The sequence below is a fragment of the Theobroma umbraticum genome, unplaced genomic scaffold, assembly GCF_002168275.2.
Source record: "Theobroma umbraticum cultivar Fairchild unplaced genomic scaffold, ASM216827v3 scaffold_56.0, whole genome shotgun sequence".
NCBI classification, from domain to species: Eukaryota; Viridiplantae; Streptophyta; class Magnoliopsida; order Malvales; family Malvaceae; genus Theobroma; species Theobroma umbraticum.
Window position 1 is genome coordinate 9,575,358 of NW_018397256.1, and position 12,240 is coordinate 9,587,597.

At 35.0% G+C, this 12,240-nt stretch overlaps 1 protein-coding gene and 1 pseudogene across 2 annotated transcripts; one reads left to right on the plus strand and one right to left on the minus strand.

The window, feature by feature from the left end:
* Positions 1–1,647: 1,647 nt before the first annotated feature.
* On the minus strand, positions 1,648–4,176 carry LOC110411619 (inositol oxygenase 2-like). Its single transcript, XM_021421853.1, has 11 exons — positions 4,016–4,176; positions 3,760–3,895; positions 3,558–3,639; positions 3,256–3,460; positions 2,912–2,971; positions 2,759–2,811; positions 2,525–2,647; positions 2,357–2,426; positions 2,178–2,256; positions 2,008–2,089; positions 1,648–1,911 (listed from the first exon to the last, which is right to left on the minus strand). The coding sequence occupies exons 1-11, from the start codon at positions 4,044–4,046 to the stop codon at positions 1,885–1,887; spliced, it is 948 nt and encodes a 315-aa protein (XP_021277528.1). The 5' UTR covers positions 4,047–4,176; the 3' UTR covers positions 1,648–1,884.
* A 4,584-nt stretch (positions 4,177–8,760) lies between these two features.
* On the plus strand, positions 8,761–10,996 carry LOC110410669 (inositol oxygenase 1-like; annotated as a pseudogene). Its single transcript, XR_016350869.1, has 10 exons — positions 8,761–8,837; positions 8,934–9,015; positions 9,262–9,467; positions 9,582–9,641; positions 9,762–9,814; positions 9,910–10,033; positions 10,152–10,221; positions 10,329–10,401; positions 10,549–10,606; positions 10,734–10,996. The product of XR_016350869.1 is annotated as an inositol oxygenase 1-like (transcript).
* Positions 10,997–12,240: the final 1,244 nt, after the last annotated feature.

Below are 12,240 nucleotides of genomic sequence, written 5' to 3' on the forward strand. Positions count from 1 at the left end.
TCGAAAGTATGATGCCATTTCAGATTCTCATTCTCCTCCTCATTTTAGCAGGTACATTAAAAGCATTCCATTATATGTTTGAAATGTTAATTGTAGAAATAATAAAAGTCTTCAAAGGTAACGCTTACCATGAAAGGAGTGGAATCGGATGATGAATAGCCCAGGAGAAGGTAGAGCTGATCCGTGTTCCTTAACCACCTGCAGATATAAGAAGGCAAATTGATTAACTGATGGTTTATTATTATTTCAACCACATTTAAAGGAGAAATTAAGGATGCAGGAGGCTATACCAGGTACATGTAATCATCATGCCCCCATGATATTTACATGTTCTTCTCTACTACTGCTGCTTCATATTTTTATGACTGAGTAGCTATTATATATATATATATATATGTATATTTAAAATGATCCTCTATATTATTAATAAAAAAATTTCCTCTGATTGAGCAACAGCCAACAGAGTAAACTCCCAAAGTAGTCAGGCTCAGTAAACATTAGATTCATGGAAAGTGAATCGAATAGGGAAAGCATCTCCTGCAATATGTTGATTTGGCCATTCAATCAAATAAAATCACAATAAAGAAAATATAAGAATAATAGTAACGCTAATTGAATAAATCCCATTTTTCGATTGGCCAAAACAGAATACTAACCAACAACAGCCCATTGAGGAAGCCCTCCAAATTGAGGCAGATTAAGAATCTTTGGAGATCCCAAATCCAGGCAAGAACAAGCTGATTAATTAGCTGCTTACGCAAGGAATTTTATACATGTCAAACTCTTTAGAACCATTTGTTTCTTTCCTGATATAGTATATAGGAATTCTGATAGGTTATTTAATTACCATGAATAAGAGCTGTCAAGGACAACCTGTCTTCATTAGGGTAATCCTTTCTGATTGGTTCGGCTGTCTGCAGACTGCAGTGCCTGCTAAATTTGAGGTTCATCAAAGTCAGGGTCACTATCATCTACAATGGTATTGAGAATCTCACAGCATTCCCATATGCTGATTTCTGCATCAATTTAGTGATAAATCAATGAAAGGGTAAAGAAAAAACAAACGAAAGGTAGAATGGAACTAAAACTCTAATGCCAAGTTTTGACCAGAATGGAACTCTAAAAGAAGTGAGAAGAAAGCTAGATTAATGATTTGTGATAGGAGATGTCAAACGAAAGGCAGTAAGATGATATATATATATATATAGATAGATTAATATTATATGACGAGAGGAAGAAAATGTTTCCTTGATGGAAGCAAAATTTTGGTTTCTCTCCTATCAATAACTTTGTTCAGAAGAAGCGGTCGAAACAAAGAAGATCAAACGGGCCATAAAATTGTGGAATCTCCTCACAAGGCATATGACTTGTCATCTTTTATTTAAATTAAATGATTTTGGTAAGGGTGCAGGCGGTGAAAACCACTTGTATTCTGTATTTATGTGGTTGAAAATCAGAGAATGAGAGGCAACGCATATGGAATCTTTGGGCATCATTTAGGGGACAGGGCTATATTATATATAGATTCATTTAACTAGCCAATTAATCCCTTAATTTATATAAATTAATAGTGTCCTATATCAGGTTTTTCTCCCGTAATTCTTGATTAACCATGCGCCTAAGTTAAGCCATCCGATGCCAAAGGAATTATTAAAGGAATAATATTTTTATATTAATTTTCTCCATTGAGCAATAGTGTACACAACTTTGTTTACAAAGGGGGAAAAAGAAAAAAAAAACACACGACTTTTGAATTTATTTTTTACATAACTCAAAAACACATGATTTAAATCATATAATTGGTTGCAAAAATGAAGAACCAAGGCTCTTATAATTCCCCTTTACGCAGCACATCCTTCAGAAAACTTGAGCTAATCAAAGTTTTCACCACTTGAGCTTGGACGGAAAATACTGAAACAAAAAGTCAATCAATCAACTTTCAGGTAACAAAAGAACTCAAAGGTGGAAATTTAGCAGACAAAAAAGTGATATAAAATAGGCACTCACTTTTTCAATAAGTGAAAGATAATATGGTTTGACATTTTCAACGTCAACAAGGACTTTGCTCTTGCTATAAAGGTCATATTTGCTGCAACAAAATAAATATTAATTTGGGTTTTAATAATTAACCATATATGTAAAACAAAAATAAAAAGTCAAATAAATTTGAGGCTTACTTGAATATTCTGAGCCACTTCAAATTTTCCTTATCCTCATCATTTAGTAAGTGCATGTATGCTTCTTCTTTATGTAAAGCTGCAGAATTAGGGTTGAAAATATTTGCATTAAATACTAATTAATACAATTTAAATTGTACATTTATAAGAAATATTAATGACCAAATATGAGTGCTTACGATAAAGGGAATGATATCGGATAATGAACAACCCGGCTGAAGGTAGAGTAGTTCCATTTTCCTTAGCTACCTGCATAAATTGAAAACACACGACCATTAATTATTATTATAAAATTTTAATTTAAGTAATTAAAAATTTGAGAAGTTAAACAAAGAGGTATCACGTACCAAGTACATATAGTCATCGTGCCCCCATGAAATCGTTACATTGTCTAGTCCACAGCCATCGGAATAAATCCCATTCTTAGTGTTGTAAGCGGGATTGTTACAATCTGGGTTTTCCTTGAAATACTGAACCAAAAAAAAAAAAAGATTGTGGATTTATTTTAGCTGATTATGCATTATCGTAACAGATATTGATTTGGCTAGCTGGCATAGTTTTGGGGGGAAAAGAAAAAAGACCTTGTGGTGAATATTGGCCTCATCAAAAGCACATCCAAGAGGGAATGTGTCTCCTGCAATATTGACATTACGTTGATTGTTTAATTGGAATCATTCAAACCAATGAAAATAATCTTATAAATTAATTTGCATGACTGTAAAGTCGATACTCACCAACAACTGCCCATTGGGGAAGCCCTCCAAACTTAGGTAGAAGAAGAACCTTTCCAAGATCTGGCATCCATGGAACAAGTTGATTAATTCCTTTTTCTTGTTGTAGTAGCCGTTTTAGATAAACCCATTGTTTTTTTATCTATTTTATTTAAGTTTCAAGGGGGCTATTATTCTGGCAGTTATCCAATAAGGCAGGACCATCTCTATGAAGATTTGGTGGGATAGCTCCATGGATAGAGTCAAAATATGGCTACGGATTTACATGAATATAATGGAAGTTGCGTTAATTATCAAAATACTGTTGCCTTGGGATATAACAAAGGGAATTTTCATCGGGTATATACCATGAATAAGAGCAGTCAAATGCAGCCAGTCTTCGTCAGGATAATCCTTTCTAATTGCTTCAGCTGATTGCAACAAGTGCTGAATTTGTGGTTCATCCAGATCAGGATCACTGTCATCCACGACCTCATTGAGGAGTTCGCAGCACTCCCATATGCTCATCTCCATTCTGTTCAGTTTGGAGTACTCTTTCCTCATCTGTTGCACCTGCATTAATTTTCATTGGAAGTTCACAAATATCAGACCACGGACAGAGCTCCCTTGTTAAAAATTATTTGCAGCCATGTTTTCCAAGTTTGCTTACAAAGTCATATGTCTGGTTAATGTGCTGCTGCCTATAGAATTCCTCCACGCTCTTTTGCCTTTCACTTTCTGCATTGTAGTCCCTGCAAAGCGCAAATCATTTCAACTTTTCTTGTTGTCCCATTTAAGATTTTCTCTCAATGGAAACTAAACCACCGGGAGTCCGGGACATTCAAAGATAAGTTCTTGGTCAGTTCATATACCTAAAGGAGTGGCCAAATGAATTGATTTCTGGTGCCAAAAATCCATTATCTGACAGGCACGTTGGCATTGGAAATCCACCATCCAACACCAACTCATTATCTTCCTCGACATGCCTCTGGCACTCTGCTTGAGACTCTGTTAAACATTAAAAGCAAAAACCAATAAATTGCAGACAATTAGTGACTGTTACTTGTTTCCCGAACTCATTTTTAGTACAGACTCCATGACCAAAGGAAAAAAAAAAAGGGAATATACCTATCTCAGGCTTCTCAATAAGGATAGTCATTTTCCCTCTGTAGCCAAAAAAAAAATCTACCAGAAAAGCTCAAGAAACCAATAGAAAAGCTCAATTGAATGACTTGTGTTATGTGTGGCAGGTGATGTTGCAATGAGGGGGGAGTTTTTATAGTCACATAGAAAAAGTCCTTCCTTGTCAATTGGAATGTTTCATGTCCTCAACTGAAAATCTTACTTTCTTTCCCCTAACTATTTTATTCAAAAAATAGAAACGTTGACGATAATCCAAACATCAGATCTAATCACGCCAGACTCACGCCTTAGGAATGAGCGTGGCCCTCAACTTCCAATCATTTTCTTCCACCTGTAAATTTATCCGAAAATATGTTTTTATCCGGTCTATCTCTTTTATCCAACTTTGAAATATCTGGGTCGATAAGATTATCACACGTAAACCCAGTTATCTTAAACCATTTTTATGATAAGAATAGCTTAATTTCTTTGATTAGTCAATTATCTAGAAATTAAGATTAACTCATATAAAGATTTTCATAGGCTTAAATTTGAGTTTCTGATTCAAGGATGAAAGATAATAAAATGAGAATGCGTTTACCTTAAGATTACTCACAAGTCCTAAAAAGAAATAAAAAAAAAATTGGAGGAGCCTGACTCAGCTCTACGTGGATAACGTATCTTATGGTAAGTTGGTTCAAACTGACGCGGCATCTAGTCATGGCCAACGAGTCGATTTGACTTCTTCTGATGGAAACTCGAAGTGGAGTGGGTTTATTTCAACGGCTGAGCTCTGTTATTGCATTTAATCACAGCTCAAAAACACGTGGGAGAAAAAAAGTGAACGGACGGTTGAGATTATGCCACGTCATTCACCGACAAATACACTTAAAAGATGTTTTTTTCACGAGGGGTTGTTCCATTGTCAGTAGATGAGCAAGTTGCTTCCTCGGATCAGAGAGGATGCCAGCGGAGATATTTTTGTTAATTCATTCAGCCAGCTGCCGCTTTTCTTTATATTTGGAAACCGACGCGTAGCTTTGCTTTCGCTAATAAACATGGTAGTTGGTGCGTTACCAAAGGAAAACATGTTTCTTTAATTTGGCATGTTAGGCATCATGGGAAGTGGAAAGATGTTAGAATAATGGCATGCACCAAGGCAAAGAAACTACAAATGCGAAGGTGAGATGAACCTGTGAGAAATTGAGGGGGTGCTTCTTGTTAAAGCATTGAAGTTTCTATCTACATAAGTTTTACATTTATGTAATATTTAAATTACGGTACTAGAGTAGTGCCATATTTGGCTAATAGATTATTATGTTAATTTGATTTGATTCGAGAGTTGTTATGAAAATTACCTAAAAAAATAATAAAGATAAAATTTAGAGAAATCAAGCAAACAGAAAAATATAAAAATTTACGTGATTCGATCTCTTACCTACATCCACGAAGTAAAACTATTCTTATATTATTAAAAAATTAAATATAATAAATTGACTTATATGTCTTCTCAAACCAACCCAAAATTAATTGCACACTCTTTTTCAATAACCTCCCAATCACCCAAACCACTTTAGCTCGACTTAGAATTTCACTTAGAGCAAAAGACAAAGTTACAAAGTGTCATTTCTCTAAGACTCTCAAAACGCAATTCTAAAACTTAGAGATTTCAAAGCAGCTTAGAGATTTCAAAGCACTATTTGCAATTCTAAAGCTTAAAAAAATTTACTTTTATCGTATAAAAGTTTAAAGTAAAATGTGATTAAGACTTTATGTGGAATAAGAAGTTTAAAACCATACAACTACTTAATATTGTACATAAACAAAAATCCTAATTAAATAAGATCTATAATTCTAGTTAACCTAAACTCAACAAGAGTTATAAAGTTGTCTGATGCTTACAATTACAAATTGTTAATATGTGGATGCTTAATAATTTTTTATTAATTTTGGCATAAATTAAATATATATTATATATATATAACATGTATTGACGAATTTAAATTTTTATATAAACAATAATTAAAAGATAATTTTATAAAATTTTGAATTTATATATTTTAAATTTTATATATAAAAAAATTAAAAACTAAGAGTGACGCCACCACCTTAACTTTGCCTCTTATAACATGCTCATGAAAGAGTTCTTTGTGTTAAAGGAAATAAATAAAAGAATTAAATAACCTTTTTTTTATTGGGGTTTCATTGACCGGAAATGAGAGTTTCGTGGTGGGATATGGCTGTTGTTTTCGATTTATGAATAAACTTATGCGATTTAAGGAGAAACTAGGACGGCCCGAGCTGGACGAGAAGAAGAAGCAAGAAAGATAAAGATGAAAGAATTTGATGGAGTTTAAGTATTTTACAAAACAATTGCTTAGCTGTGATCAAAGTCAAACTGTCGTGTACAAGACTTGTGTGTTAGAAATTAATTGTCCATTGGTAGTCAAATTGATTCGTTATAGGATAATTTTTACCTTGTTCCGCTCTTGTAATATATGACTTAACAAATTAGTACGAATAATTCATGTGTCATTTTCGCTTATTTATATATAAGAATTAACATCCCTTTATTTTCAAGATGTTTGTCACTTAATTTGGTCATTTCCTGGAAAGATAATTTTGAAATCCATCCCTTTCTCAGAATTGAGTTGGGACTTGAATCCATGCGTAAATGATGCGAGACAAGAAAATTGAAATCTATAAGCAACAAATTAAAGTTGTCATGACATCGACCCAATATTAAAATTAACTTAATTAATAATACTATATACCATTAATGATATGAAAATATTAAAACAATATTCACGCAAGTCTTATTTTATGAATTAATAATATAACAATGATAGTGATAAAGATAACCTATCATATTAAAGAGCATGGTTTCACGAGTTTTAATTAGAGCAAGGGTTTTTCTAAAAGGTCAAGCTCAACTCATTTAATTAAACATTTCAAACTCAAGATTAGTTCCCTTTTCTTAAAAGGAGACAGGTCAAGTCCTTTGTCATTAACCCGCAAAGCCTAAGGAGTATTTTCTTTGTGGTAAGAGTTTTGGGATATTTTCGCATTTACGTTTCAATTATTAATATCTTCTTTAGCAAATAATAATAATAATCATAAAAGAATTATCTCAATGATATAAATTATTTTCACATGTGGTAATTCCATTTGCAGATGAAATTTTATTCGAACTTATTTATTCATGTTTTTTTTAGAATTAAAATAGAAGAAATTAGTGAAAGCCACCTTTGGACAAGGCGTGCCAGGCGTATCAGAGCAGAGAGGGTGAAGGGCAACGTGGCAGAGGAGGTTGAGAATTAACAGGGATTGAGGGCTTAGCAAATGGACACGTAAGATCTGTTTAATTCTTTAGGTTGATGAAAACCAACAAAAGTCTGACGTGTAATTTTCACATGTGCATTTAATTGGATTTAGGGAAAGACAACCTTAGATTGTCACTATCTCCATCGTTTTCCTTAATTACATTTCTACCCTAAACGTTATTTGGAACTGCCACAATGCCACTATTTGGTACTGTCTCTAGTTGAAGGCACCGGGTCGAAAAACCGCCTTCATCTTAGTTCTATGGTTAGAATGAGGTTTAGGGAAAAATATTAAAATTTTTCTTTATTTATATTTATATTAAAACTATGACTCTATATATGAGATTACTATATTTTATTATTTTTCTCATACATATTTTTTATGATATATATTTAATATTATGTTTATTTAATAAAATTAATAAGATAATGATATGAATACTACAATTAATATGTTACGTGTTTTTTTAATTTTAACATTTTTTTAATTAAACCGTTATAAGATGAGGTCATGGAATTTCATGTCATCATTTGTTTTCGTCATAAATTAAAATTTTTAAGTTTTTTAATATTAATTTTATAAATGCATTTTCATATTTTGTCAAAATAAATTTGTATTTGATTCATTAGGAATTATCGATTATAATTAAAGAAATCACATTGTGTTACCTTATCAAAATTTAATTCATTAAGTAAAACTTTTAAATATTTTAATGATGTAGCTAGTTGTAGCCAACATTTGCTTGTTAGAATCAACATTTACCTCCTAATTTTTATTTATTTATTCTTTTGCCAATACAATCTGGATGCAGCAAAACAGATGATTGATCATTTCTTTTTCTTTGCAGGCATAAATCAAATATAACATTTAAAACATAAAACTTACCAAAACCACGCATGATCTCTAACCCTGAATTGTTTTAAAGAACATCACAGGAAAGATGAGGACTATTCCCGTGCATTGGCTAACAAAAGTGGCATAAGTCGTAATTTCATCTCAACAACATGCCCCTTTGCTAAAGTCTCAACCAAGCCATGCCAAGAACCTAGCCTGCAATAAGGGAGCCTCTTCGTTGTGCTCACCATAGTTCCTTTCCTTTGCCTCTCGCTTGCAATATTTTCCATCCCCTTTGATATCCTTTTGCCACCATGACGGTTATTGTTCCTGGTACACTGTCTCTTTCATTTGGTCTCAGCTCTTATTCTTCTGTCAAAACCCTTTTAATCTTTCTATCAGCCAACGTAAACGTTATGCTTTTTGTATGTTTTCAATATTCAGTTCGGTTCCACGTTGTAAGATATATTTTTCTGATGTTAAATCAGTTTGATGTTTCTCTCCCGTTGTTCTGATGAGAGCCCGTTATTGACAATGCGAACACCGCCGCCACTGCCACCGTAGTTGAAAACCAGAAATATGAAGAGAGGGCGGAAGCTGCAAGTGAGAGAAATGCAGCTTGTGGTGGCCTTGTTCATCCGGAGAGCAATGCCTTTGGCCATAGCTTCAGGTTTAACGCTCAGTTTCAATTTGATAGCTAGTACATTTTCCGTTTATACAATCTCCGGATGACTTATGGAGAAATGCCTGTCTCAATCGTTCCTAGGGACTATGAGAAGGAAAGCTTGAGAAGAGAGATCGTCCTGGAAATTTACAGAAAGAATCACATCAATCCAACCTATGAATTTGTGAAGCCTTCTTCTCTGGCTATATTTAGTTCCTTATTTTTTTTTTTTTGGATAACTTTCTTTGGTTATATCGTAACAACATTTTATTCGCTATTAATGCACCGAATGTGATTCATTTTTCCTGTATTACATATTTAGCAACAGCCAATTCATTAGTTGTTATCTACTCAGTGATTACGAGCCCTTTTTTTTTTTGTACAAGTGCAAGACGAATTGCTGATGTTGATATTATAAATAATGTCACAGGCTAAGAAGAAGAAAGAGGAGTACGAGAAACTTGACAAGGCAGTGATGAGCATCTGGGAATGCTGCGAGCTACTCAACGAATTCGTTGACGAGAGTGACCCCGATCTCGACGAGCCTCAACTCGAGCACCTCCTCCAGAGTAGCCGAGGCCATCCAGAAGGACTACCCTGACGACGACTGGCTCCATCTCACAGCCCTCATCGACGGTCCATAATTAGTCCCACCAACCAATATTCACTGCATGCATATAGTAACAAATATTACACATACAACGATTGCACGTGCAAAATGCTAATGTTTAAAATGTGCACACGTTGCAGATTTGGGGAAAGTTCTGCTGCATCCCTCATTCGGTGCTCAGCCACAATGGGCTGTCGTTGGTACGTTTGATCTTTCGTCATCAGCTTAGTGAGCCAAACTTTTGATGATAAATCAATGGGACATAGGCTCTCTAAAGCTTGAGTGTAACTTGGTGGCGTGTGTTTCTAATTAACTGCTAGGTGACACGTTTCCTCTCGGATATGCTCTTGACGAGGCCATTGTGCACCACCATGTGTAAATTTATCTCCTTACAGTTCACAGTTCAATGTTCTCTTTCAGAATTAATGTGATGGAAAACCAATTTCAACTAATTTCCTTTACCGTCAGTTTTTCAAGGAAAATCCGGACTATCAGAACCCAGCACTCAACACAGAGTTGGGCGTCTACACGAGAGAACTCTGGGCCTGATAATGTTACTATGTCATGGGGCCATGATGAATATATGTATCTGGTGAGTGACTCCTCTGACGTTATATCAGCTCTAACTTCTTTTCTTTTGCTTTTATCGTATCAAGTTCTTCTATTTACTTGCTAGTGATATGACATTGGAACTTTTTATAAATTGACAGGTTGCCAAGGGTAACAACGCCACTCTCCCACCAGCTGGTCTCTTTATCATCAGGTTCCATTCCTTCTATGGTAAGTCCTGTAATTCAAAGATTTCCCATTAGAGAGCAAGGATTGGAGCAAACTTTTACTTGCTGGGATGATTTTATTGAAAATTTTTGGTAATTTGATTCGGACAGCCCTACACCGATCTGGATCTTATACTTACCTGATGAATGATGAGGACAAGGAGATGATGACGTGGCTCGAAGTGTTCAACTATGATCTTCCCTTTCCATTTTGTGCACAAAAGAAATGACAGAATTAACTTACAACGAAAGCTAATTAACCTAGAAATTCATTGGATTAACAACATAAATTGGTTGGAACATCGTTTTAACTTGACTGCCTTACATGCAGCAAATATGACCTGTATAGCAAAAGCAAGGAGCCATACTATCCCTACCTCATCCAGAAGGTACATAAATAGCACCCTACTCTATGCAGCCACACAGCTGACTTCAAATGTTATTAATGTTAATTATTAACTATTTGTAGTATTACGATATGCCGAACTGATCTTTTATTTCTTCATTTCCTTGCAGCACTTCCCTGAGAAACTCAAGCCGTGAAAGAAAAGGCCAAGGAAATAAAGCTCTGTAGCAATTCCAGTATCTGTGCATAGAGTGGTTTTTCATGCCATCATTTGCATCTTTACATCGTCTAGTTTAATGAAAGTATGCGCTCTTGTTTGTCCTTGTTGTAAGTGTGGAATAACATGTAATCCTTATCCAGGCATAGCCTGATCGAGTTATGTAACCCTCCCTTTGTTACTTTTATGAAAAACCTTTAAATCCTTAATTGAGTAGCTAATCAATTGTCTTAATATATGCTATCTAAAAACTGAATCTGACTATTAAGCTTGTGACTGCAAATTTTCAAGTAGTCAATAACAGTATGCTAAAACCAGTGAATATCTGACGATGGCTGAAGGAACTGATCGCGAGCCACCATGACACTGGGATTTGGGGCTTAAGCCTCGCTTCTTTTCCCTTTTTTTGGATTAGAGATGAGCCCGCCTGCGCATGGGCCCTTGTCGTAAGGAGAGATAAACTATTTTCCAAGGGCCCAATTCTGGTCCAAAATGATCTGATCTCGGCCTATTTAATTTGTTGCCAGGAATATTCATACCCACTTTCAAATTAGAATGGCTTCTTGACGCTTTACTATAGCATGGGCCAGTATAATTTTGTTCATAGATTATTAACAGGTTTAGAAGCTACACCAAGAAACCATGGACCTGGGCAGTCGGCATTGTCCAACCTAGTAGCTTTAGGTGGAATCAATACTCTCCTTAACATTATCAAAAGCAAAAAGCTTGTATTTGTTTTCTAGGCAATTGGTTCAACAAAAGGCAATCATTCCCTTGAGCTTTAAAGTAGGAGTTTCTACCTAGTTCTACCCACTTTGCTGCCAGAGTCTTTAGAAAGAAGGCAACTTTAAGGATTCAGACAGTGCAAGCAAGGCATTATAGTTCACATGCATATGTTTTGTACTCAAGTACTATAGAGCCACCATTATATGCAGTTGCACATAGATATTTCTTGCAAAAACAACCTTATCTGTCTCCTCTCTGATTGCTTTGACAACTTGTGTGTTGCATTTTGGGGCCCTCTTGCAGTATTTTCAGGAAACAACCATTCTGATCCCAGTTTAAGTGGGTAGATTTAACCCCACTTTCTGGTTTTAATAGAATATATAGCTTCATTTGCACTCTATATTTTATCCTCTTTTCTCCACTTGAATAAGATAAGTTCTATTGTTTTCATCTTTTTCTTGGGGCGGACAGGGAGAATTTAATTCTACGAGAAACCCCATGCCTGGCTGCCAATTTATATTTGGTCCTTGAACTATTCTGATTCCAAGCACTGGCAAATCACAAAAAAAGAAAACAATGAAAGTTGCCAAGTAAGGTAAGAATCTTAATAAACGAACCTTGAGTAGCTCAGCAGTATATGCTACAGAGTGCCCTGCCATCAAGCCCCGCAAAGTCATGAGCTCTCCTTGGAGATTTGTCACCTTTACGTGTCAGACCATGAAAACTCTCAAGTT